General features: G+C 33.7%; 4 protein-coding genes across 6 annotated transcripts in view; 2 read left to right on the top strand and 2 right to left on the bottom strand.

The window, feature by feature from the left end:
- Positions 1–3,182, bottom strand: part of LOC144446349 (endoplasmic reticulum membrane-associated RNA degradation protein-like) — a 37,872-nt gene extending 34,690 nt beyond the window's left edge. The window contains exons 1-7 of the mRNA XM_078136099.1: positions 2,981–3,182; positions 2,602–2,750; positions 2,311–2,412; positions 1,639–1,728; positions 1,339–1,436; positions 657–790; positions 69–183 (exon numbers count right to left, since the gene is read on the bottom strand). Of these exons, the coding sequence (XP_077992225.1) occupies positions 69–183; positions 657–790; positions 1,339–1,436; positions 1,639–1,728; positions 2,311–2,412; positions 2,602–2,750; positions 2,981–3,182 (890 nt within the window). The remainder of the gene's footprint in view (positions 1–68; positions 184–656; positions 791–1,338; positions 1,437–1,638; positions 1,729–2,310; positions 2,413–2,601; positions 2,751–2,980) is intronic.
- Positions 3,183–3,845: 663 nt separating this feature from the next.
- Positions 3,846–13,150, top strand: LOC144450617 (pecanex-like protein 4). 2 transcript variants are annotated; one of them, XM_078141262.1, is made up of 9 exons: positions 3,846–3,966; positions 5,069–5,788; positions 6,590–6,760; positions 7,146–7,678; positions 8,241–8,353; positions 8,701–9,187; positions 9,363–10,677; positions 11,093–11,279; positions 11,626–13,150. In XM_078141262.1, the coding sequence occupies exons 2-9, from the start codon at positions 5,097–5,099 to the stop codon at positions 11,875–11,877; spliced, it is 3,750 nt and encodes a 1,249-aa protein (XP_077997388.1). In that variant the 5' UTR covers positions 3,846–3,966; positions 5,069–5,096; the 3' UTR covers positions 11,878–13,150. The 2 variants fall into 2 exon arrangements, with proteins under 2 accessions (XP_077997388.1, XP_077997394.1); XM_078141268.1 differs by having other exon boundaries at positions 3,921–3,966; positions 5,064–5,788.
- Positions 13,151–13,342: 192 nt separating this feature from the next.
- On the bottom strand, positions 13,343–19,268 carry LOC144453110 (dehydrogenase/reductase SDR family member 7-like). The gene is made up of 8 exons (XM_078144391.1): positions 19,171–19,268; positions 17,870–18,002; positions 17,261–17,517; positions 16,585–16,824; positions 15,917–16,036; positions 15,186–15,361; positions 14,902–14,956; positions 13,343–14,620 (listed from the first exon to the last, which is right to left on the bottom strand). Exons 2-8 carry the CDS (start codon positions 17,994–17,996, stop codon positions 14,600–14,602), a joined length of 996 nt encoding a protein of 331 aa, XP_078000517.1. The 5' UTR covers positions 17,997–18,002; positions 19,171–19,268; the 3' UTR covers positions 13,343–14,599.
- A 1,199-nt stretch (positions 19,269–20,467) lies between these two features.
- On the top strand, positions 20,468–25,762 carry LOC144453353 (dehydrogenase/reductase SDR family member 7-like). Of its 2 annotated transcripts, none has more exons than XM_078144623.1 (8): positions 20,468–20,581; positions 21,851–21,983; positions 22,302–22,558; positions 23,222–23,461; positions 24,254–24,373; positions 24,630–24,805; positions 25,261–25,315; positions 25,664–25,762. In XM_078144623.1, the coding sequence occupies exons 2-8, from the start codon at positions 21,857–21,859 to the stop codon at positions 25,664–25,666; spliced, it is 978 nt and encodes a 325-aa protein (XP_078000749.1). In that variant the 5' UTR covers positions 20,468–20,581; positions 21,851–21,856; the 3' UTR covers positions 25,667–25,762. The 2 variants fall into 2 exon arrangements, with proteins under 2 accessions (XP_078000749.1, XP_078000750.1); XM_078144624.1 differs by having other exon boundaries at positions 21,837–21,983.
- The last annotated feature ends 1,392 nt before the right edge of the window (positions 25,763–27,154 follow it).

Below are 27,154 nucleotides of genomic sequence, written 5' to 3'. Positions count from 1 at the left end.
ACAGAGACAGACAGACAGAGAGACAGAGACAGAGAGACAAAGAGAGACAGACAGATACACACACACACCTGCCACTTTGATAGCATTTGAGTGCACCCTGCCAATATGGTTCCATCATTGGCAAAATGAAGTCTGAAGAGGAGATAACCATTCCTAATGCACTGATATTTTCTGATGTGATTTCTAGGACAGAAAAAATAATCATGATAAGCAATCTAACCCCAACAAGTTAGAGGTCTATGCTTTGTCGTATGAACAAATGGCACAGAGATTACATATTGATCACTAGTGATGCCAAGATATGGATATGGATATACCCAATCTGTGTAGGGTAAATGTACATAGCTTGGTGTAAATATCAATTCTAAATCTAGTTATATTCTTCTGTTCTTGGGACAGAAATGGAAACATATCCAACATGTACGAGTCTTAATTTCAGTGAGGGTACATGTAGCAGTAATTACATCGTGAATTTTGCACACTGGGTTGAAATACAGTATTATATTTTAACCATTTAGGGAACTAGCCAAATTTTGGGTCCACTGGTGATGAAGCCTATATCACAAATATTATGATACTTTGAAAACTGGATGGACTTCTACAGAGAAATGTCTAAGACAAAGTAAACCACTATCAAATAAATGTCACCCGCTTACCTGGAAAAACTTGCTGGCAATATTGAATATGGGAAAGTTGAAATGGCTGTCTGTGTTTGATTGTGTCTTCAAGACCAAGACTTTGGACAGTTTCACTCAGACTAGCAGTAAATACCAGTAAAAAGCTGATGTACCTAGTGAAAGCATTAACAAAATGACTTCACTGCACACAAAACTACAATTTATTACTGTTATATTTAAAGTGGCACTATGGATGAGGATCGAGTATTCATTTTGGATATTTAATTTATAAAACAATTTTATCATGGCTTCCTACTTGAAGAAATCAATGAGAAACAACACAATTTATGCCAAGTCCTTCTTTGTAACTCAATATATTGCAAAAAATTAAACAATGTGTGAATTGTTTGTTATTGTATGTACAATAACAACCATTTTACACATTTATTTATTAATCTTTTGAACATCCTCATTGTCTTTCAATGGGTGGCGTGTATCACAGAAGGTTTTGTAATTACAACACAGGAAATAGTCAGATGTTAGAAGTAATAATGTAAAGCCATGCAGTCAAAGAGAACTTTGTTTACATCTCTGTCCAGGTAGCAGACACCTGCCGGTGACCTCCTTTGGTACTCGGTAGCATAACTTTTCTCCTCACACCTGCCACAAGCTAACTACCTACTGGTGACCTCCCTAGTGTTACCAGCTGGTAGATACTTACTGGCTTGGTATTTCCATAGGAGCATTAAATCCATGCCAAACTATATTTCTAAGATTGAGACTAGTCGGTGGCCCTATCAATACATGTAAACAAAACATCTGTTGACAAATAAAATATTGAAAATGTTATGAATGTATTCAATGGCTTCTTGAATCTGCTGTCAATATCACTAGAATCTAGGCTATTGCCATGACAACATTCAATGAAATGTCATATACACATTGTAAGATCACAGGGGTTTGAAGATCATCTATCATCCATGAAAATGTAGATACATGTAACTACATGTATGATACTTACTGTTATCTGCCCAAATATATCTTGGAGTTCATCTGTTGCTAGGAGATCTTTGAGTAGAAATGGACATGGTGATTTTCTTAACAGATAAACCTGTGAGATGAAGGAAACTGCAAAATCAGATTTTTCTAAACTATGGTTGGCAAGCAGTAATTCATTTTACCAAGTTATTGTCATAAGCATACTTTAGTTTAGTCCTATTTGTGCATTGAATCTCAAGATCTCTCTTGAAGAGATGACTCGACACCAAGTGTAACATCTGACTATAAAAGTATAGTGTAATTCATTCCTTCATGACAATGCATTAAAAACAATGGAGAAAATACAACAAGTATTGCAACAGATTCATCTTCCTATCTTCATTTTCATTGGTTGAATGGATAATGAAAAAAAGATAGAAGTACTTTGAAATACTTAGTTACGTGTATTTGTATTTACTCTTTTTATAGGACTTTCTCTGTTGACCCTTTTTTTTTATAGAACTTTCTCTGTTGACTCTTTTTATAGGACTTTCTCTGTTGACTCTGCTTTAGACACACAGCAAAGAATCCTTACATTTTTAATCTGATTTTCACTTTTAGTACTTCTGTCTCATTGATCTAATGCAAATAGTATCAAGCTTTCATTTTATCTAAGAATACATGCTGATTTGCAATCTACAACTATAGTACTTACATCACCAAGGGCTCTTTCCAATGCTGCTGTACACAATAACAGACTTAATACTGTATCTACATTATCCCCTGACTTCAATAGTCTGTAACTTTCAAGAAATATCTGTAGAAAAAAATTAAATGTTTACAATATAAATTAATTATAGTCCAAAACTTTGTATAGTATAAAGACAAGCAATATAAATCTCTATAAATCTACTTCCATATACATTATGTCAACACAACATGTTCTTTCAATTCTACTTTGAATCTTGCAAACTGTATTTTCCAATGATTTGGATATCTTCCTTACCTTTGATTGACCAGTCCATTTCAGTTTATCATGGCAGAGTTGTTCAAATGTATCTTGAGTAACCTGTAAAATCCACTTATGCGACTGGACACATACTGGTATAAGATTACTGATATGGGATTCATAGTGTTGTTCAGCTGGAGGTAAATCTATAGTAAACATTTATAAACAAAAAGAGTACAGTAGTGTACAAAGCTGCGAGTATTACTAGGAATACAATGTTTTAAATTATGTTCCATAAGTATACAGAACAGTTATCACGTCATGTTATACAACAAATTCACTTTTTTAATGAAAAGTATGATATAGAAAGAAAAGAAATACAGAAAAAGAAAAATTATATATATATATATATATCTTTGTCATTTATCATCCTTACCTAGATCATGAAACTTAATTTTCTTGATAGTGTTCCAGTCCAAAGTACCATCACTTTTCACATATTCTGGTGTGTCATTGTATCTGTCTGTCTTTCCCTGCAGTTCGGAATATTTAGACTTCCATAATTCACAAATTAAATGATGAACACTTGGAGACAGACATGATTTCAGATTTTGGTATGGTATATCTGTCCCCGACATATTGCAACACTGAAAATAAAATGAAAGTGTAATGACTACTAGTATATAAACTTCATAATGAAGTTGGGTAAAGTTTACACATTCTGAGTGAATTACAGTAAAGAATCAGATTATAAATAATGTACTGGAATGCTAGCTGCAATAATTGTAGCGTCGCCGTCTTGTTGCGGTTTTGAGGGTTTTTTCGTCTGTTTTGGTGACTTTTTAAGTTTTAGTGTTAAACCTCACCTTAGCAACAAGAAGCTACAATTATTGCAGCTACTGGAATGCATGAGCCTTGCAGGTCCTGAATTTTGTAATCACCTCAAATAGAAACTTGTACCTACATTTATGCCTTGATTTAGCGATAGTATTCGATATTGTAGCTGAGATACAAGAAGAGAGTTCACACAACTTCTGCACTGTGCAGATTTCTCCAGAGAATCCTTCATAGACAGTCTTGAAATCAAAACATCCGCTTCTCACTATTGTATTTACAATGTATGATGGGAATTGCAGACGGGCGTATTTATACTAGTCACTTCAACAAAACATCCGAGGGAAAACATACAGAGATAAATTGGAGCGATTTTGCCTATTACACTACTTGTTAGCGCTCTCTTTCGATAATATGCCGACTTTGTCACTGAAAATTCTGATCATACACAGGCATATTTTCAAACATCCTTTGTATGTCGTCACCCCTCTAATATAATGTAATATTCCTGTCCCATCGCCATTTTGAATACTTGAAGATGAAGAAGACGAAGGAGAGATGTTAGTTCTCGTAATACTATTTGCATAGGTAAGGTTCACTCATATTCTCGAACGTTGAACACCGTAGTCTATACTCACATACCCGTTTGAATTGTCTTGAAAGTTACTTTAGGTTAAAACTAACCGAAAATATCGTTGGTCACTGCTATTTGTGGTGCAGTAGACCGCAGTTGTGTACATTCGCCATGGATACGAGCCTGTCATGTTAGACCGCTGTGTTGTGATATATCAATAGCGACTCTGTGTCTAATTCAGTCGATAAAGAAACTATTCAGTATTTTATAAAATTAAGAAATTTGTACCGTCGAACCTCGTAGAAATTGGGACGGTAACGTGTATGCACAGTATGCAACAATATGTTCCTTCTAGGATGGATGTACAAAAATGTAGATACCACTAGCACTACTAGATCCGGGTAGTACTACTAGCATGCATCTACGTAGTCCTGCTTGCATACGGAGGAATTCGGGACTCGATTCTGACAATTGTCCCTCAGTCAGTAATACAGACTCGTGCACCGTCATGTAAGCAGGACTAGCATCTACGGTACTAGATAGTCCTGCTTGCAGACTTGGTAAGTTGAGGTTACAATGCCCCTTTCCTTGGGACATTGTCAGAATCGAGTCGCATACTCAGTCTGCATGCAAAACTAGGAGGTAGAATGCATTATGGTTTAATGAATTATCTTGACCATTAATATATATTACAAATTGTCTTTCCTTTTACAGTTATGACTACTCAGCATTCTGTTGTATACTTAACTCACGATATCAGTAGTATTATACAGTATTCTACTTTAACCACTTCTTCAGAATGTTTGAAAATGCTAATAGTAATTTTAATCTTTTTGCTAACATATACCTGTCCAATTAATTTCAAATTTATCAAGACATTTTTCAAAGAAAGAGTTCATTGACTGCACTGAGAATCAGTGTCAGAACATACTATCACGTTCCTATAATGATAACACAAGGAAAACATCAAGTTGACCAACATTATAAGGATTTCACATTAGAAACTACAAATATCATATCAGTGTCATCTGTCAGACTTCAAAATATTTGATAGATAAGATATGCTTTTACTAATTTTTCTCCTACATGTATTCTTTGTTTTTGTCCACAGCACAGGCAGTGTTATTTCTAACAGACTTTCATCATGGGGAATGGTGTACCATTGTTAAATGACTACAAACAGGAGTTCTTCTGGAAGAGGTTTCCTCAAACTGTTCTAGGTGGACCTAAAGTGAAACTAGGTTATGATGCACCAGCATATGTCTACATAAATCAAATTGTACTCTTTTTGATACCATGGATTATTGGTGGATTATTTACATTGTTTGTAGAATTAGATGTAATGAAAGATTACATTGGTGCCTGTGTCTGTGGAGCATGCGTCTTACTCTATGTTTTGATTGTCCAGCTCATCAGTTTAGGGGTACGCACCAAACAGTCCTCAGTTTCCAAAATGAACACACAAAATATACTTGCTGAGGAAGATGAGATAGAATTTGAAAGTTGTTGTGGAGTTGAGACTTTTGAGTTTGTAATCCCAGGAAAGAAGTACAAGGTGAATATTTTTATACATTCATTGTTGTCTGGCCCACTATGTGGACTGGGCATGTGGTATTTATTGCCAACTACAATAAATGGTTTATATAGCACTAACACTGGAGCAACAGTGGTGCTGTTCATATTTGGCTGGATAACTCTGTGTATAGCACAGTATTCGTTGACTGTGGGACCACCACCAGAACCAGCTGTATTTCACAGTACAGATCCATATGAAATCACACCATTGATGAGGCCATTCTATGTCTATGTATTTGAAGCATTCTTCCTTGTGGCAAGGTAAGTGATCAACTTCTTGATTTCTATGCCAGTGATCTTCCCTGGTTCTAATATAATGTCAGTGTCAATGCATGCCTTCTGTGACTTTACAATTGTATTGTGGCATTGTTACAACAGTTGATTGCATATTACAGATTTCCTCAGTGTTTTTATACATATAAAACAATTATTTCATCAGATCATTTATGTTAGTTATAATCTTTCATGCACCAGATTTGATTTAAATCAATTGCAAGTAATACTCGGTAGATAGGTATGCTTCAGTAAGTAGAATATTGTAAGTACCTTTGAATATGTATAAATAATTACACCCGAAGATGTTAAACTCAGCTTGTGTCACATAATCACGGTATATTATGTCAGTAATAATTTCCCAATAGTCTACAAGTATGTTGTATTATTTTTATCTGACAGTTCACTTTGGTTCAATCTATCAAATTATGTGTTGTAACATGTTTTTCAGTGTGTGTGTGTGTTAGTATTACTTGATCTTATATACACATCTATAGCTTTATGAAATCAGTCCAAATAAAGAATTAAGAACACATTGAAAATGTGGTATATGTTTTGCTGATAACATATTCAGTTTGCTACATCAATGCTGTATGTTCATTGTCACAACTGTTCAAAAGAGAAATTGCAGTGCATTAATGAAAATGTAATATACTACACAATTGGCATATATTTAATAGTATTCAATGATTTTCTTTTGAAAAGTTATCAACATTGTGCCATTACTTGTCAGTCAGATTTCCTGTCATGTTCATGTCTCCATGTATACTTGATTTTTGTATTCAACAGGTCTTATTCAAGTTTTGTTATTGTGGACCAGGTTCTACATATCATATTTCCATTTCTGACTGTGTTTTGGATTTTTGGGTTCCTTCCTCCTCTTGATGCTTTGTTTCCATGGATAATTGAGCAAACATTGGTGTTCTTTCTTGGAGGTTCTCATACAGCTGGTGATTTGAGGTAAATAGACTGTTTTATACTAGTATATTGTGTATAGTGTAAGATTTTATCTTCAAAGAATTGAATATTTACTGAATAATGATGTCTTTATTGCCAGTATTTTTCTTTTCTATGTGTATACATGCACTAATATTAATATTAATATTAATATTAATATGTAAATTATTTTCACTGGACTTTATTTAAGTAAGAAAATATAGAAATAGTAGCAAAATTTCCTAAAATAGATAGTGAAAATTATTTATTTCTATCAATTTAGACAACATTAAACAGACATTTATTTCTATTTCACTTTCAAAATTTTCATCAGTGTTCATCAATGTTTTTTTTTTTTAGCATGTAGTCTCAACAGTGATTTATTATTATGTTTATATTATACTTACAGGCTTATTTGCATGGTGTTGGTCTCTGCAGTAGAGTTTGTTATTGTTTTCCTCATTGCTCACTTTGCTAAGTCAGCACTTGCAGTCATCATCACTGCAGCCTGTCTGGGTTTCATTCAAAGTCTAGATTTGGCAGCACTCATAAACCAATTGACAAGTAAAGTCCAGAAGTCTAAGGAGAAAGACAGTGATAGACAGTACAAGCTAAGTACATGTAATGGCTTTGGGTGGCAATGGGGATGGAAAGAATGCATCACCTATTTCATTCTACTGTTAGATGTTGGAGCAGTTTCAGGACTGTGCAACCATTTTTCAGACAATACAACATCATCCTTGTACAATGGTCTTGGATATACAGTCATTGGATTGCTAGTGGTTGTCAAACTATTGACTGACTGTCAGGTTGTTTTTGTCTTCTTTGGGCTGTGGAGAAATATACTGTACCCATCAAGTTCTCAAAGTACTACTAAATATCAGAAGAGGAAAGACATCTTACATATTGTTGGATACATCAGGCGATTTCTCTTAGATTTAGGTAAGACAACACTTTTTGTGTGTCATGTCTAGGAAAAGGCTTTGCAATGTATGTAATTTTAATGAAATAGTCATAGAAGGGAATACATGTTCTGGGTAGTAATTATACATGTGTATATAAGACTATCAAATGGACTTGTGAAAAGTAAATATCAATTCCAATGAAAATATTGCTTTTCATTTTTATACACATATCAAGGAAATGTTGAAAACAAAGCCTTCATATGTGTACAAGTCTAGTGTATGTTTATCCATAGTTGTTTCATGTCTACCATAGGTGGAATAATTAGCAGTGCATTTTGTCAAAGAGATCCTATCGTTCTTCTTCATTATGACAAACTACAGATGTTGCCTTGACAACCAATGATTTCTTTGTTTTAATTCCATGCCAACAACCGTGCATGGAAAAAATTCCATGTTAGGGTTGAATGTATTTTTTATTCCATTGTGTTAACATCCTGGTTACAATATAACTGTCTTTAACTTGAAAATAAATAGTGCAATTTTGGATCTGTGCCAGTAAATCTTGCATAATGTGTATCTCTTTACTGTGACCTCTACAGTTTGTCCATTGGTAATGGTGGCCTATCTATCTCTTTACCTTGCACCAACCAGTCTATCTCTACCAACAAATGCATTCAAAATCACTGTGGGAAGTGTTCGTGCATTGAGATGGGTAAGATTTTGTTTATATTGTTGTCTCTCATTCAGTTGCAATAGCCCTGATATTGTAAGTCTTATTTTAAGACTAAAACATTCTTTCTATCAAAATTCATAATTTTAACCTTATTTTTGATTATTTTGAAAAATTGTAATAACAAAACTGTATGAATAATCCTGTTGTCTTCCCTAAATTACTATTTTAAAAGTCCTATTTTTTAATCACAGTTGTGATATTTTTCACTTAGAACATACTTTGAACATGACTACTGTCTATCACTATGATAATTTCAACAATTATTATCAGTAGAAATTTAATAACATCCATCAATGAAATATTTTTTGTTTTCTTTGTACATTTAGGTTTGGCAGAGTACAACTCACTCCCTACTTGAAATTTCCATCTTGCACATCATTAATGTTGCCATAGGGACCAGCAGCACTTCATGGTGGAGTAATCTTGGTATGGGAATACAACTTCTGATAATCGGCCTGTGCAGAGATCGTTTGTATCAAGTCATGGACCAAATATACTTAGTATTTGCTGTTTTAATTACATCCTACTCAGAGAAGAAACAGAGACGATCTTCATCACTAGCACTAATGATTGTAGCCATATGTATGCTTCCTATCATCTTTGCAGTACTATGTGTAACAGCTGCATTAGCAGCTCCTCTACTTCCATTATTTACATTACCAATATTCCTCCTTGGCTTTCCACGCCCTCTGAGATCATGGCCAGGAACAGTTGGAGCCTCAGCCAACATATGTCCAGACACAATTTACTACCAACAAGTTGCACCAAACTTAGCAGCATCGTTGAGGTCGTCACTGGCAGATGGCAGTTTAGGTAAGTAATTGATGTATTAAATTGATGTATTAAAGTGATCTATAGTTTTCTTTCTCTCTACTTTTGTATTTAAATCAAACCTTCACCATATGTTAAAATAAACAATTCACAAAATTTACTGTTACAATGATTTGTTATGGGGATGCTAACTAGTCTTATATTTTCCTATCTGTAGGTGATGTCCATCCAGGCTGTCATTATTTGACACGATTTCAAGACCGTATGGTATGGTTACAGGTCTTGGAGAAGGGATATGGATTCTGTACATTCTCTGTGAAGGGTCTAGAAATGCAGGAGACTTCCTGCCACACTGTAGAAGCTGGTCGTGTAGATGAGATCTTTGAAACAGCTTTCAACCAAGAAACTGGTTTCTCATGTTTCAATAAATATCCATTCCATACTCTGACTGCAGTGGATGCCATACCAGTCAATACATATTCTGATGCTAGAAACGTCTTGACTGGAATTATAGACTCACCAGAAGTATTAACAAACGTTGGCAAGTGTTTCCTCCAGAGCTTAGTTTGGGTACTACTACATTATAATGCACAGAAAAGTGGCAAGAAATCTAGACCAAGTACAGCAAAAGAGAAGAAAGAGCAGGGGGTCAAAGCTATTGGGTATGATAGACCTAAAAGCGCCAACTCTCTTGTACATGCTGTGGATTTGAATGAGACTCTTCATAGTAGTAATGACAGTGGCAAACCAGAAAGCATGAAGTCACGGCCACAGTCCAGGGCCAAATCCATTAAATCATGGAATTCATTTGGTAGCTTGGATAGCTGGGCTGATGACAATGACTCTTTGGCACTGGAGACCTTGGATAACAAGAAGACCAATAAAGTCAGCTTGATGGATGGCTATATGGCAAATAATACTAAGAAATCAAGTATGCAACCAACTAGGAAAGAAGCAGAAATTCCAGGATTGATGGGGGATGATGATGATGATATCGATGACCTTTTCAATGAATTAGATTTTGGTATGCCCGTTATGGATGTCACTAAGGCCAAACAACAACAGCAAATGACAAGTTTTGGACTTCCTGCATCACATGCAATGCCAGCAACTGGTATAAGATTAGCAGGATCCATGCAGTTTAACTCGCCATACTCTTCAAAACTTAGCCTGCCATTAAAATGGAGGGAAATCCCAATAGAAAAGAACAAAATATCACATCTACTTGACCAGTTTCCAACAGAATGGTACAAACATGTACTTACACTTCTAGATTTAACAACAACTGACAAGACCTCAGAGGAGGTTGCTACAGAGGTTCTCAATGATGCTGTTCTGATGGATATTTACACACAACTAACTATGGCTTGTTATGCTGTAGTCAATGTATTGGGACTTGGGGGTGGTAACGCTGTTGCCATGGGAGCAAGTCATGTATATAAAGTGTATACAGGGGATGTGCCTTGGTCTCCAAGTCTAGAATGGTTAAATGATGACACAGAACTTCTACAACTTGTTCTCAAAGCTTACAGGTAAGTTTTTAGGAAACATTCTTGAAATTGATACACCATATGAAATATTAGCAGTTTTCATATGATTATCTAACCTTTTGCAAAAAATATTTCACTACAACACTTTGTAGTCTGTCTGTCTGTCTGTCTGTCTGTCTCTCTCTCTCTCTCTCTCTCTCTGTCTCTCTCTCTGTCTCTCTCTCTCTCTATCTGACATGAATAATCAGTGTTCTGTTTTAAAATAATTGTTTATGATAAAGATTATCAACCATTACTGTAAATATCACCATGTTTGAATATCATGGTTTTAGATTTTTATGTTTATAAAAACAGAAACACCTCATGATACTTTCAATATACCAGTACTATTTTAAATCTATTGCATATACATCAGATTAACGTTCACATGTTGATGAGATTCATATTTACATTCCAGGTATGGATTCAAGTTGGCATATGATCAGGCCGTGCTAGGTGAAATAGATAGCCATGAGGAATTGGCTGAATATTTACAAGAGTATGAGAATGATTGGTATATTGGTTGTGAAAAAGATGCTGAATGGTCAGCTGCAGTCTTACAAGTGAAAAACAACTTGTTTTCTCTGGTCTATGATCCAGTCGATGTAAGTGTTCACACTTATTACAATTGTGTAAGAGACACAGTACAAGAGTTGATGGGCAGCCTTGAGTTCTGAACTCAAAACTACAACCTGTAGGAAAACATTTCCTCTCTCTAATGCATAGTGTAGTTTTTTAGGTTGGGAAACCAGTTTGAAAACCATAAATTTCACTGGAAGTAGAGGGTTAATTTTTCCTGCCTTGTTGAGATTGTATTGGTTTAAATTGTAGTTGTAAGGATAATGGTCATGATTCATTTATATAGAATGGAAGCTTTTATAAACAGTACCCCTACTATTCTCCTCAGTCAGATATTCATGTGCAAATTTGTTTATTAACATTATCACACAGGCTGTATATAATGGACGAGTACTTACCAAGCAAGCAGTAATGGCCTACATTGGTCGACTCAACAGTGAAGTGGTACGTGGATACTGGGCATCTTTAGCACAGGAGTTATTCTACTTCACCAATGATGATGAAGAACGATACAGCATACAAGCACATCCTGTGCTGCTAAGAAACCTGACAGTGCAGTCAGCTGATCCACCTCTTGGCTATCCTATTTATTCATCTCCACCCATGTCAATACCAACCTTGTAGGATACTACACACATTCCATCCTGATCCTGATCCATCCATCAGGCATATATCAAAAGAAATGGTGCTTGCTTTGATTTGTACATTTGTAAATATGTGACAACTGTAAGCTTGTGCATAACTTGTAGTTGTTAAATAATATGAACTAGTAAGTATTTCAATAGAAGTTTGTACCTGACAGTCACAAGAATGTTGCAAGTCTCACTCGGCAATGTGTTGAAGAACTAGCCTACATTGCATTCTTTGCCAGTTAATAATTGTCTACAGTTTATTTACATTTATTTATAAATACCTTGTACATTTGAACTAACATTACTTTGAAAAGATGTGGAACCTTTTTGTGTAAAATGTGTGTATCAAATGTAACTACATGTATATACCAAGTGAGTTTTGATGTCTTTGTTATTTAGATGTATATATATGATATAGTTATGTACATTTGTAAGATATTGAACACTGTGTAAAAATTGGATGATATCTGAAGTGCCTTATATGACATTTGTATTTCAATTTCAACTAAGAATCCTTTATATTATGTATTTGTAAAGTCTATATTTAAATTGCTGGCATGATAAACTGTTCACATATTTTTTGTAGAATTTTGTACAGAATACTAAAGTGTTTTTAGTCATGTTCAACTGTCAAGGAGTTCTATTGATGTATAATTTTGAGCACAATGGTGAAGTGTACTTACTATTTTTAGAGTTTATTACATGAAGTAGGGCAAATTTACATAGTGTAAAATTTGAAGATGTTATTTTTAGGTTTAATTTATAGCAATTCTCAGAGTACTCTGCCAAGGTATCTACTCCCGTCCACACTTGAATTAATTATGACCAAAAATGCTGGGTTCTCATCTGCTTATGTGTCCTTTTCTGTCAGCAGCCTTTACTTTCTTGAAATGACTGATAACTATATGTCATGTAAAAGTCATTAGGGCTAGAGTATATGACACAATGCTAATGATGCTGGCACCTCAAGCAAAGTACTGTGAAGATATAATGTATTGTTTTACATTTGCAGCACAATTAACAATCACATTTTTGGCAAAAATGAAACCAGTGTTAAAGATTCTGAAAAAAGAAGAAATAATTTCAGAAGTTTCAGCGTGATGCAGTAGTGCTTAATTAGGGCAGAGACCACCAGTGCACAACATGATGGTAGTAATACCAATTAGAAATAGATGTACCACATTTACAATTACTGCAGCACTCTAGTACTTAATGTTTTGGTGAATCATTATATGTGTACATGTATAACCTCATCATGAATATTTCCGTCCTTTCCAAGATTCAAGTTGAATAAAATAAACTTTCAACAAGGTTTTGATTGTTTTATTTTTATTTACTTAGCATATGGAGTGGAATCATAGCATGCAATGACTGCAGATTTTGTTACATCAATCATTATATCCTTGTCATACAATTAATAAACAATCCACCAACTAGAGCCCAAAAGTAACATGCCTATAGCACTGCTGAACCTTATAGTTGTGCTAAAAACAACACTTCACAATCAGTTTGGAGCAAATGATATTTAATACATTCTTTGAAATAACAATATCATTTTTAAAATTCTTACACCATTCATATAAAATATAAAAGTTTTATTTAGAAATAGTATGCAATATGCTGAATAAAAACTATGATTGATCAATTGTGGGAGTTGTCCATCTCGGAGTACTGTGGGCCATTAAAAAATAAAAATAAACATTACCACGAAACTCTAGGAAAAGATATATACTTCTGTATTAAAACACCTTTTACTTGATTTTTGAAACGGTGATACAGTGGCAAGTAGGACAAATTTCTTACACAACATTTTACTTTCTTTCTTGTTTCTTACTTTCTTTCATTTTTGTATAACCCCCAAAGTGTTACACACATAACCAGGGTAACACATGTATGTATTTATACTCTGTCTGGATAAAAGAAAACAGTAGTAACCTCCTACAATTGCCAAATATAGAGCTAATGTTTAACTAAGCTGGGTATGGCCAAGCTTCCATCGTGCCAATAGTAAAATATACTTAAAAAGAAATGCACAAGTTCTGTTTTGTGTTTTACCAGTATTTCACTGTCTGGAAATACATGCAAGTTAAAATCAAAGCTGAACTCATTATGTACATATAAAAAGAAAATGTGAATTTCTAATATCAGTGTGCCCTCTAAGCCAATCTGATGCACCAAACTTTGGTGTTCCCCATCTCTTACTATGTGGTGACTCACAAGAAATGCCAGTTTTTCTCATTTTGACTCACAACAACAAAATTTGACTATCATTAGAGGGCACACTTCTATCATTTTGCAAGTCACTAATATATTGGTGAAAAATGCACAGTATATCTCTTGAAAATGTGTTTTACAAACCTACTCCTGTTATTCTCCAAAAAAACAAAAAGCTGTGTATTACCATATTAATATAGTACAATTGTTGAATCTAATTTACAGTGGAATCTTGGAATGTGTTTTGTGATCACAGAGGATGATTAAAGTTTATCTTTGACCTAACAATTTGAGCTCCAAATCCACACCACATTACAGTTACTTCATCATATTTATGTGAATTGATGTACAGAAACTCAGTCTATGAAATACCTGTACCCTGTATTGATATAGCGAATAAGTTGCCTTTCTAGTTTCCTTAGAGACTGTTGTCTGTTGGCTGGGTGAAATTTCAAACTGCCTTAAAGTTTACATTATACAAATCTAGTATTGGTCTTTGTTCATTGTGTTTTCTTCTCAACCTGTAAGTCAAAAGAAACATTTTCTTCATTATATTTCCTCTAGTCTATATTGTTTTCTAAATATTAAAAAAATATTTTTTTTTAAAAATAAATTTAAAAAAATATTAATATTTATTATTAATCTAAATATTATTTCATAATGATGAAGCTAATATGATAGATGTATTTAAAGCTACATCAATATAATACAATATGCTAAAATCAGCATTCTGATGACTACTACTAACTTTCTCCCAAATAAAATGAAGTATTGGAGATCCACTGATTATACAAACACTCACCGTAGCCGCCTTCATTGCCTGGATACGTTGTTTCCCAAACTTCATCAATATGAACCTAATAAAGTGAATGATAAAAAGATATCAAAGTCTTCCTTTGAAAACATAATATCACTGTTAATGTCACCCAGGCAACCATGCTTACATGTAATACAATATGAATTTGCATTTGAACCAATGATATATTAAATCTAATCAAATAGATTTCTTTTTGTATGTTTTAAATGATCAGGCTAGGTTTCTCGCCTACAAAATATATTAGACAACTAATGTAGCAGGTCACCTACCTACAGAACATAGGCATATATTGTGCCATGTAGGCAAGTAACAACATAGGTTGCTTGCTGATCCACAATTCATCTAATTTGTTTGCCATACCAATAACCATCAGTTTAGCACATCTATCTGTTGGCATTCTATTAGGATATTGTAAAGCGGCATCTATACCAGCATCTTTAGCACTCTGTATAGTAGAGTTAAAGAAAAGATGTTATTGATTATTGCAGACTGAAAGACCCATCTTTGTATATGCTCACTACACATGTACTTGTAAGTAAAGGATTGCAACAATGCTGAATCTTTCAGGCTGCATATTATTGCAATCTGTAACCTTTTTGGGTAGGTTGGATAAATTTCATTTTAAATAAAGTGGAATGATGCCAACACTTTGGATTAATACCAAAGCAACTGCTGTCCTGGACCAAGGAGCTGACAGCCCCGGAATCTTTGATAACATTTAACTGTGTTTTTGTTCTTGTTAGATAACCCAGCTTATGACATAAATTGAACATCTTTTATGTATGAAAGACACATCATATAATAATCACTGTGACATTTGTACAAGTTCATTAATTCAATCACATTTTGAGTAACTTCAAAAAAATAAAACTTGCAACATGGTATATACTGCTAGGTGTATACGTGACAAACAGTTTTATGAAATTATAGCATGATGTCAACATTTGTTACATACTTCTATATACTGTCTATATCTCACTAAGAAATCCTGTCACCTTACCTTCTCCACAGAGGTTGTCATGGCACTTTGGACAACATTGGAAACTACAGGTCCAGGAAGAACTGTTGTCACGGTGATATTGTCACTATAGACTTCAGTCCTTAGTACATCAAAGAATCCCTTGAAAAGGAGGAAAAATAGCGATAATGATCATCACATAGAACATTTTACTTTCACTTGTGTGCCCATGCCCTTCTACCTTATTTTTTTAGTTTTAAATTGTAACAGGGTTTGAACATGAATAAATGTTTCCTTAGAAGATGATGATGATGATGACAATGATGACGATGACAATGACAACGACGACGACAAAGATGATGAAATGTTCAGCCTTCAGTTTCTTATTATTGCATGGTTCATGTCATGTGTACATTTGGGATTATTTCACACCAATCTGCATCAGAGTAAATGTAAAAGCCTAGTAACCAGTTTACTTTGTAAGGGTTGAGGGGTAAGAGTTTTCTACATCTTAGTATTTTAATGTTGCCCCTTATACTATCTGACTACTATTCTACTGCACTCATTCTATTTGAAACCCAACATTTTATTCACATTGTTTTAAACATGAAAAGGCTTTAAAAATCAATTTTTAAACTCATTCTGAGAGCAAAGACATTTACTGTATCTCCTATTTAAAGTAGAGAATAAGTTAATGTTTGGTATCCTACTTGAACAGCAAACTTAGCAGCACTGTATGCAGTCTGAAGTGTGGCTGGACATTTGCCTGCAATACTGCTTGTCACTACAATATGTCCTGACTTGTTGGCAATCATATGTGGAAGGACAGCCTTGGTTAGAGATACTGGACCTAATAGATTCACATTCAAGCTCTCTTTATCCACTTGTAATGATGTCTCAATAGCTAGGGAACGTTGAGTACGTCCAGCATTATTCACAAGGACATCAATCTGTAATTAAAACAAAAAAAGACTCTCACACTTATAGAACATTTCCAATTAAAATAGAAGTTTTAGCCACAAGTGGAAAGTGAGGTTTGTGTACTCTATCATCAGTGGTGGTAATACTTTTTGCAGTAGTACATTGTGCATTTTGACAGCTGGATGACAAAGCTCATCTCAAAATCCTAAATACAAGTCAATCAGAGGTACTGACTTATAATACAGAACCTCAGAGATATTTTTTTTAGAAGCAGAGAAATATACTCTGTTCACTGGGTAAATTTAAGATGAACTTTCAAATTTTCCCTGGAACATGTTTGTACACTTTTCAAGTAATTTCATTGCGCACTTGTTTTGTTTCAAAATAGACACCTATAAATCATTGAATGTGCCAATATCATGAACAAAATGACATGATTTATTTAAACTGTATCTGAAAACTCACCTGGTTGAATTTAGCTATCACTTTCTGTGTAGCTGAACCATGACTATCAAACACACACATATCTAATGGGATAATCATGATATCTTCTTCAGTACATTGTCCTCTTTCCAAACAAGTTTTCTTCACCCTTTCTAACTCACTTTTCCTTCTAGCTGAAAGGACAAGTTTTGATCCTATTTCAGCCAATTGGTATGCTAATTCTTCACCAATACCACTGGATGCACCAGTTATCCATACCACTTTATCTTTCAATGTTGCTGTAAAATAAAATTGATATAGTACATATAAATATTTGGAAGCAGTATTAGTATACTCGGTACTTTGTTGTATATTGGGTTGAGTTGGGCAGTGAAGATGTTGACACTAACCTGACAGAAATACTGGTTTGTATATACTAACAACCAGTACTATGGTTAACAACAGTCCCTGTTTCCTGTGTACTAGTAGGTTCTTGTATCCAACTAACTTGTCTTGGGCTATAGAGGGCAGACATCTCCCAAACCCTAGTGGCTACCTCACCACTTTATTATGGGAACATAATTCCCTCCCTATATCTGCCTAGGAGAGCTCCACCACAACTCTAAATGCATCCATATCATTTACACTCACCTCCCTGGTTGCTGCCAAAACGTGCATAGTATGATAAAGTGAGATCGGCATCAGATATAAGAATAGCAACTAACACCACAATACATGTAATGGTAACCAACCACCCAAGCAATGTCATCCAAACCATGATTTTCTGTAAGCAAGAGGAAATGTGTAGTATTAAACTCAGTGACCTTGGAATATCATATTATGCTTCCTAAATCACTGCCATCTTATATGTTCTAGAGACAATTCATTAGATTACCCAAAGAACATATCCTATGGATATAAATGTTAATCGTCTATCTTCCTTGATTTTAAATTCATCAATATCAAATATTTGTAATCTTTCTGGTAGTTTCCTATGTGTAATTTAATTGTCTTTGTCAGATTTGGCTGGTATGCAAAGATATAGTGAGTAGTAAATGAGTACAAAGATGGTTCTTAAATCTTTAACCAGTTTTATACCTGTGTGGGCTTTTTCAAGAAATGTTATCATGTGACATGATACAGATTATGATACATCAATAAAATGATTAATAATTTGTAAATAAGTTAAAGGAAGCTATTCCTATACAGCAATAGAATTTAATAGATAATTCAACCTTTCTTGATACCATTATTTACATACACATAAATGCCTGTTGGTTTTATTTTTTAATAGTAAATATCATTATCAAATTATTTATATAAACACTATTATTTTTTTGAAGTATTTCTTGGATATTTGTGTTACAAAACAAACATTGAATATAAACCTAGCAGTCAATTAGAATCAAAGAGTAATATTAAATATTAACTCATTTACTTGGCTAGGTAGAAGACATTGAATACATGATGCCGTACACATTGTGTGTATACTCTGTGTATACTTATAAATACGATACCTGGAAGTGTTTGGATGGAAAATATACAATAGCAGCTCAATGCGAACATATTGTACCTGTTGAATACACAGCCTTTCCAGAGCTGAGGGCCGGGTTCCCAGAATTAGGATTGACCTATGAGGAACTATATACCTTTCTCAATGATCTACTATTTTAGTAAATCAAGAAAAAAATAATTTCAATAACTCAACTATTTTATCATTCGTTTATAGTTAAATATTGCAAAATGCTTTCAAGAAAGTGTCATTGTCAGCTCAGCGAATCGTTCAAAAGTTGTCAAAAGCGAACTGGGGGCGGAACGACGTCTGGACAAATTCTACATCATGAACCAGTTTCTATTATCAACGCACATGATATAGAATACGTCTCAAAAAGTCAACATACTAGTACTAGTACATGTTACATAGAGTTTGTATCAAATCGTACAACACTTACCAGACAAAACAGTCTTTTACACAAGTTGTTTGCATCACAGATTCACACACTGTACCAAGGAAGAAAGGTCAAAGGTCGTATGAACCTCTAAGTCTGTGCAAAATATTAAAATGATACGGGTTTATGAACAAGCATGGCAGTCATTATATGTTGATTAAATAGTTGATTGGAGCCTACTGTACGATCACTGGAAGTTATAGCTCATAGGTTATGGTTGTATGAAAGTTTTGTGAATTAATAGCAGAATACTTTGTGGTATAAACTGACTCAGTCGAAAGATAATTCTAACTTTTTTCCTCACAATATATGTGTCTTATTTTTTTTGCTTTTTTTTAATCGACCAACCAACTGACCCATAGTTGCCATGAAAAAGTAATGAGAAACATTTTTACAAAATAGAGTCACCCTTATGATTTAATATTCCCTGACATGACATGATTTTTTGCTACTTTTCTTTAGGAGCATTCATATACATGCTTGCCAACATAATTCATTCATTCATTCATTCATTCATTCATTCATTCATTCATTCATTCATTCATTCATTCATTCATTCATTCATTCATTCATTCATTCATTCATTCATTCATTCATTCATTAAAAGGTCTGACTACGGATTTTGCATGACTCACACAAGACAAGTCGTCTGCCAAAATTTCGTATACGTATGCAAGCTTACGATATTGTACTTTACTCAGACACCCCTCTGGCCCCCTCCTCTTTACTAAGACCCCAGCTATATTAAAAGTCGCAAGACTTGTGAAGATATGTGAAGTGTACTAAAACTATAATGGGGACTAGAGCCTCAAAGTTTGCCACCAGAAATAGTTTGATGAAATATTTTATCCAAAAGTATTAACCAATCTATGATAAAGCTTATGCAGATTTGAGTTGCAACAAATGGATAAAAATTAACGTTTGATTTCAACAAATCAAAACATGTATTGTTGATGTTGGCATGGAGAAGCATTATTACATTACGAAATTTCTAAAATTCGTTTGATATAACACTGACGGTTATATTATTCATGAGGTGCTCTCCACAAAGACTAGTCCTGCTTGGTGTTTAGGGTTAACGGGTTGTGAATAAACAGTTGTCCCCAAATATTCCATTTAAATTTGTCAAAGCCCATAGGTTAATTTATTTGTGAGAACTCCCTCCTCTTTCTCCTCTTCAATAGCCAAACAAATGCAAACATAGTTTGATTTCCGCCCATTACTTACGCCCTCGATATATACAATAGTTATGATTCGGAGGTCACCTTCGGCTCGGGTCAATGTACATATGCCCGGGGTGTACATGGTCGAATATATTGACTGGATAGTGCAAAGTCGAACCTAGTACCTATTTCTACATGTACAGGGCGCAACGTTACATATCCAATCATCCAACAGGTGTCTGTGTGTTTAAGTAAGTAAATGCAATATTATTAACTATTTGCTATGTACTTACACCTGTAAACAATTGTAATTTTCATAAAATCTCCTATTTGATGTTCCACCTCTCAGTGAGCAGAAACGAAGGCGGAGCAAATATGAAATGTGTAGTTCAACTTTGGACCCTGTGGTGAAGCAATCCAAGGACATAGGATGCAATTTGCTGATTTCAACATATTTATATATGGCATAAACATCGGCATATATCTCCTTCTATTTCGGAAATGCTGTACTTCTCAAACAAGTCCAATTGTTGTTTCCAGCCGAACACATAATTCACAGTCCCTCTGTGATAGAGGGACGTACTGTGCATCATTACATGTTTTATCATTTCGAATTTTTGAAAGGGACCTCAATCGTTTTTCATCTTCAGTACAACCTAAAGGTCACTTAATATAAACGTAGAGTACTCCTTTATTTATAATTCACATGGACACACACATAAATGTTTAGACCTGTGAGTTATGCCATGATAGCCGGGCATGATAGTTCGGCGAGGTCTCATAATCTTGAAGCCCATTGAAGAAGCCTTGGATGCTCGACCCCGGTCATTTACATATTGAAGTGCGCCACCATATGGTGAATACTCTGTAAAAAAATTCGGGATAGAGCGATCTGGAGAGTGGTGGGTACATGGGGGTAAGGAACGTACACTGAAATCTACACTTATACGCCCAGTCTTGAAGATTACATTGGCATTCTTATCACAATCTTTGTTTTCATCGTCATATTTTTGGAATACATACATTCCAGAGAGAGTCTTTTACAACCAGTAATACTGAAGTAAAGCACTTTCTCTATGTGCTACACTCATTTATAGCATTCATATCAAGTGGAAAAGTACAATGTTTCAATTGGTTTATTTACAAGCCTAGCATGTGGCCTTTCTAATGTGGTCAATTAGCAATGAAAGAGTATACTTTTACACTTGATATGGATGCTATAAATGCTTGTGGTATATACAGAAAACACTTTACTTTGGTGTTAAGGGTTGTAATAGAGTGCTGTCTGTATCCGGTTGTACTAATATGGAATACAGTCTGATTAAAATGTGATCAAGGAGAACGCTTGATTTTCTTTATTTACGATATTTCACCTGTACTGTGCTTATCCTGTACATTCTCTTTTGTTTACAGTACCTCGGATGACTACCTTCCTCCTAGGTATTATTTCCCACTGAATAAAAGAGATGATTATTTAATCTTTCAAAATGATAATTTATCTTCTAGTCTTTATACTTCAGATTGAAATGGATTGGATGACATTACTTGGCTGGTTTATTACCATTTCATTTATTGTAACATTGGTAGCCCTCCTTATATCTGATGCTGATCTTGTGTTAGCATTCTATGCACGTTTTGGCAGCAACCATGGAGGTAAGTGTAAGATGGCATTAAACATTCAATCATTTAGCTTACTTGAATTACAAAACAATTGACACTTTCTCCTCATCCTTTGTTATGTTTCACTGTGTATGGTATATAGAGTGGCACAAGTGTGATTTTCAAAACTTGTAGATATGTGAGTTGATATGTGTGAATTTTATAACTTTTGAATGTTTATTCTTTCACATTTTTGAATGTTATGATTCAGAGTTTTCCAACTAATTTTCTAAAACGAACATATCATGATAATAAGTCAGAGCATTAATTGCAGACAGAACCCCAAATATTATTTCAATTTTATTTTTACAGCAACATTGAAAGATAAAGTGGTATGGATAACTGGTGCATCCAGTGGTATTGGTGAAGAATTAGCATACCAATTGGCTGAAATAGGATCAAAACTTGTCCTTTCAGCTAGAAGGAAAAGTGAGTTAGAAAGGGTGAAGAAAACTTGTTTGGAAAGAGGACAATGTACTGAAGAAGACATCATGATTTTCCCATTAGATATGTGTGTGTTTGATAGTCATGGTTCAGCTACACAGAAAGTGATAGCTAAATTCAACCAGGTGAGAAAAAGTCAGAAATAACAATAAAACCTATATCCCAAAAATGTAGGTTATACTAAGTATTACAATGTATATGAATGCTCCTATAGAAAAGTAGCAAAAAAACACATCATCTCAGGGACTATTAAAGCATAAGGGTGACCCTATTTTTTTCATTACTTTTTCATGGTAACTATGGGGCAGTTGGTTGGTTGATTAAAAAAAAAAAGCAAAAAAAATAAAAAATCATCTTCATGTTTCTCTGCGTCTCCTTTTCCTTCTCTCTATCTTCTTTCTATTGGATTCCTGCTAACAGGCCCTTTCCCAGCTTTCAGTACTTTTATGCCTTCATGTATACCAAATAAACACACATAACTTTAATGGTCTGTGACCTTATATTTTCAAGGTCAAATATTATACACTAGGAAATTTGTAACTGTATCAAGAATTATTTTTTTAGTTTGGGTCCAGTAAGTTTTTGTTCAGATACACCCAATGTGTATTTATAATGTTATTACTGTGTGAATTAATAGATGGACAAGTGACTAGGCAAACTAAAAAAAAGCAAAATTGGTACCAGTTGGAGAATAAGACACATATATTCACACATATATTCACCCATTTATTCTTGCTTGACAATGGGACTCTTAATAACTTTTTATCCTGTATCATTTGTTCTTCTAGATTGATATCTTGGTAAATAATGCTGGTCGTAGTCAACGGTCACTGGCAGTAGAGACATCCTTTGATGTGGACAAAGAATTGATTAAATTAAATTTTTTAGGTCCAGTATCTCTGACTAAGGCCGTCTTGCCACATATGATTGCCAGGAAATCAGGACACATTGTTGTGACAAGCAGTATTGCTGGTAAAATTCCTGCAACACTTCAGACTGCATATGCTGCTTCCAAGTTTGCAGTACAGGTAAGAGAACCACTTTATATAGTCTGCATAGAATTACAGAGCTCAACACAGACAAACATATCTGGTTAATGATAAAAGTTATATTTCTTGATAAACATAGCATTATAAAGACAATCAGCAAAATGGAAACTTTGAGATGTATGAGTTATGCATACCTTGTAAAGTTTTAATGAGATCTACAAGTGTGTACAAATAATAATGCTAATGATTGAAAAATGAGAATGAATGAAAATGTACTTTATTCATAACAAGGGTAGCTGAATGTATAGGAAGCACAGAAGAAGGTAATCAAACCTTTGTAAGCTATTAATATAAACTGTTATTCAGTCATTGGTATGATTTCCCTGTGGTATCTGTCAAGACAAGACAAGACAAGACAATGCAACAATATAAACACATATTTACTCATTTAATACATGAACAATAATAATGCTATGTAGAAATCAAATTTTATTAACCTATGAAATACATTAGAAGAATTATTATTAATATTATTAATATTATGTTACATTTTAGTGCTTTTTCTTTTCTTTTTATTTGTATGGGCCGCTGGCCTGAAATAAAGAATAATAATAATAATAATTACCCACATTGAAAGTAATTAATGATCTACATAACCCCTTTACATTAGACAAATATATATTCAAAAGTTAATTATTCAAAACATTAAAGTTTCAGTTTCATAAGAACATACAGACCTGTTTTACCTGTATAATATAAATTTTAATGTGCTACATATTTAATAACATTGAATTGAATCATGTTTTCTAAACTTTTGCTTTTTCAATTCAGGGATTCTTTGATGTACTAAGGACTGAAGTCTATAGTGACAATATCACCGTGACAACAGTTTGTCCAGGACCCGTAGTTTCCAATATTGTAGAAAATGCCATGACAACCACTGTTGAGAAGGTAATACCTGGACAAAAATGTATCAGTAGTCAAATGTATGGAGCATATCCAAAATTTGCCAAAACTGTGTACAGAATATCCAGAATATAATTTTCTTTTATATCCCTTGAATATTTGTTCATGAAATACCCATGCACTGAATACAACTTTAGATTTTTTTTTTGAAAAGTAAACTGTAGGTGTTCTAAAGTTTTGATACAGTCCATCGCCGTGGAGACACGTCTATTCAAAGTTTGTTATTTTCTTTTGAATTCAGACAGAACATACTGATAATCTGAAAGCTGCAATGCAATATTCAAACAGGATGTCAACAGCAAGATGTGCTCAATTGATGGTGATTACCATGGCAAACAAAATAGACGAGGCATGGATTACCACCAACCCTGTACTACTTGCAACATATCTTGGCCAATATATGCCAACAACTGGCAAGTAAGTTGCTGATAATAAATCTCCAGTACATAAAATAAACAAATTAAAACAGATATAGAAATTACAGATTGCAGTTTAGTTTGAGTGAAATGAAGCCAAGCCATACATTGATGTATCTATACAACTTATCAATCCAATATCTATTTCATTTACAACAAGTAACACTGAAGTAAAGCATTTTGTCTATGTGCAACACTCATTTATAGCATTCATATGAAGTGTAAATGTATACTGTTTATTTACAAGTCTAACATGTGGCCTTTCTAATGTGGTCAATTAGCAAATGAAACAGCATATTTTAACCCTTGATATGGATGCTATAAACAATTATGATGCATACAGAAAACACTTTACTTTGGTGTTATGGGTTGTATCTTTATAGTCAAGTATTAGCTCATTACTCACTAGGACTGTTGTTAGGATCTCTAAACATTATTTTATATTTTCACCACCAGGTTTGTAGCCAATATGTTTGGAAAATCACGCATACAAGCTCTCAAGAAGAATACAGTGAGTAGATGTCATATAGATTATTCTACAAGTCATAATGTGTTACTGTGTCAATTGCATTTTAACATTAGAGGGAATGTGACATTTCCAAATGTAGTCTGCACCATGTTGCCATCTTCATGATTCTCTGTACTTTTGTTGTGAGAAGGTTTGTCGTCATAGATTTTTGACTTTATAGCCCAGAAACTGGTCTTACTGTATCTCATGAAGGTATCCAAACCAATGGAAAGGCCAATACAATTCTCTGGGCTAAGACTTTTATGTAGATTATTGCTACCGATAATAGTCTTGATGTAAGAAATGATTTCTTCAATATTTATTTATCTATTACTAATTTGTATTTTACAGTAAGAAGCATGCAGTTATATGTGAATCAACTTACTGCAAGAATGTTTACACTATGTCCCTCAATATATACACAGTATGCAGCTGGAAGAAGTTATCGTGGACTTAATATTTTATCAGTGCTGTAAAACTGCTAAAATGTAGCATTTTATAGTGTAGAACATTGTCATTTGGCAGTGGTTGTTTTTGTGTGCATCATGTTACCAGTTTGGTTTAACATGAATGGGAATCAATGCAATTATTTCATTAATAAAAATATTATAGAACATCAATATTTAGTGAATTCTTTTTTTCATTTTGTATGTCAATTGATTTCTCATAAAGTATCCATTATTCTCATGTCTTTTGTTTATTTTTTAAAACCATTTTACAAATTTTTATCTTAGTTTAAGTTCAGACATCCCATTGACAAAAGGCAAGTGACAGAGGCAAAGTTTTCTTTTGTCCAAGTTTGTAGGTGAACATTTTCATCCAAATGACTATAATTCATATATCCCCTTGAAAGACAATTATAAAGCATCACTTTAATGTAATAATTCTTTGTATATCTTATGTGTTTAAAAATAAAAATGCCTTCAAATGATGTATAATCACATATTTTACATTTATGAACAGCGCTACAATGCCAAGTGTGGATGTATTGATATTTAGTATGGAAAGAAACCACACTAGCTAAGTGTACAAATCTTAATACATTTCTGGAGTTTGAAATATTTTGTGATAAAATTAAAAAATGAATGGCTGAATGAATAAATTAATTACTTAATGGACATATGATAAATAAAGATGATAATTATGTAAAGTGGCAACAGATATTAAGAATATAATTGTCTCCATTTACACACTACTAAAAAATGTGTACATATCGTAACTATTTTTTGATACAACATAGACAGGCTTTAACAATTGAAATATTTCTGAAAGATTACATTGAATGATTAAAATGTATTAAAGAATTGAAACAAACAAAGATTATGCTTTTATTCTGAAAAATTCATTTCTGAATGTCAGATTCTTTTTTGAATGGTTTTAATTGTGATCAATGTATATTACAGTTTGCAAATAGTTTGTGTAAAGCTGTGTTTCACAGTTATTATAGTACATACTGGTATACCAGTACTTACATGGATAGCAAACAATGCCACAACTATGATCATCTATATCCCCAAATACCAACAAAGCTCCCAACATTTCTGTTTACAATTAATATTGTAATCCAGAATTTATAAATTATTGCTGTTTAAAATTAATTTTCAGCAAGAATGGGAAATTTTGCTATTACTCCTCAACATGAGTATATTAATAAAAATAAATAACGATATTAATTTAAGAGAAATAAAATGATAATTGTTGACGCTCACTTTTATGTCTTTTACTTCAGATTTGTTATTTGAATGAAATGCATCCCATTTGATATATATATTTGTCTAAACAAATAGGTTGATATCGATTATTTATTATAATCCCCCCAATATTTATTAGGATGAATATTAA

The sequence above is a fragment of the Glandiceps talaboti genome, chromosome 2 (assembly GCF_964340395.1).
Source record: "Glandiceps talaboti chromosome 2, keGlaTala1.1, whole genome shotgun sequence".
NCBI classification, from domain to species: Eukaryota; Metazoa; Hemichordata; class Enteropneusta; family Spengelidae; genus Glandiceps; species Glandiceps talaboti.
Note: the sequence above shows the minus strand (reverse complement) of the source record. Positions and strands in the feature narration are given on the sequence as shown.

What these genes read in the sequence shown, in the direction of transcription:
- LOC144453110 (XM_078144391.1), bottom strand. Translation starts at nt 17,996, where the DNA reads ATGGTTTGGATGACATTGCTTGGGTGGTTGGTTACCATTACATGTATT. An exon ending in TATATGCCTATGTTCTGTAG is followed by an intron (nt 14,957 to 15,185) that starts GTAGGTGACCTG and finishes TCACTTTATTAG; the next exon opens with GTTCATATTGATGAAGTTTG. An exon ending in AGGCAATGAAGGCGGCTACG is followed by an intron (nt 14,621 to 14,901) that starts GTGAGTGTTTGT and finishes TTTGACTTACAG; the next exon opens with GTTGAGAAGAAAACACAATG.
- LOC144450617 (XM_078141262.1), top strand. Translation starts at nt 5,097, where the DNA reads ATGGGGAATGGTGTACCATTGTTAAATGACTACAAACAGGAGTTCTTC. An exon ending in CTTGTTCTCAAAGCTTACAG is followed by an intron (nt 10,678 to 11,092) that starts GTAAGTTTTTAG and finishes TTTACATTCCAG; the next exon opens with GTATGGATTCAAGTTGGCAT. An exon ending in TGGTCTATGATCCAGTCGAT is followed by an intron (nt 11,280 to 11,625) that starts GTAAGTGTTCAC and finishes ATTATCACACAG; the next exon opens with GCTGTATATAATGGACGAGT.
- LOC144453353 (XM_078144623.1), top strand. Translation starts at nt 21,857, where the DNA reads ATGGATTGGATGACATTACTTGGCTGGTTTATTACCATTTCATTTATT. An exon ending in TGATAGCTAAATTCAACCAG is followed by an intron (nt 22,559 to 23,221) that starts GTGAGAAAAAGT and finishes TTGTTCTTCTAG; the next exon opens with ATTGATATCTTGGTAAATAA. An exon ending in TGACAACCACTGTTGAGAAG is followed by an intron (nt 24,374 to 24,629) that starts GTAATACCTGGA and finishes TTTTGAATTCAG; the next exon opens with ACAGAACATACTGATAATCT.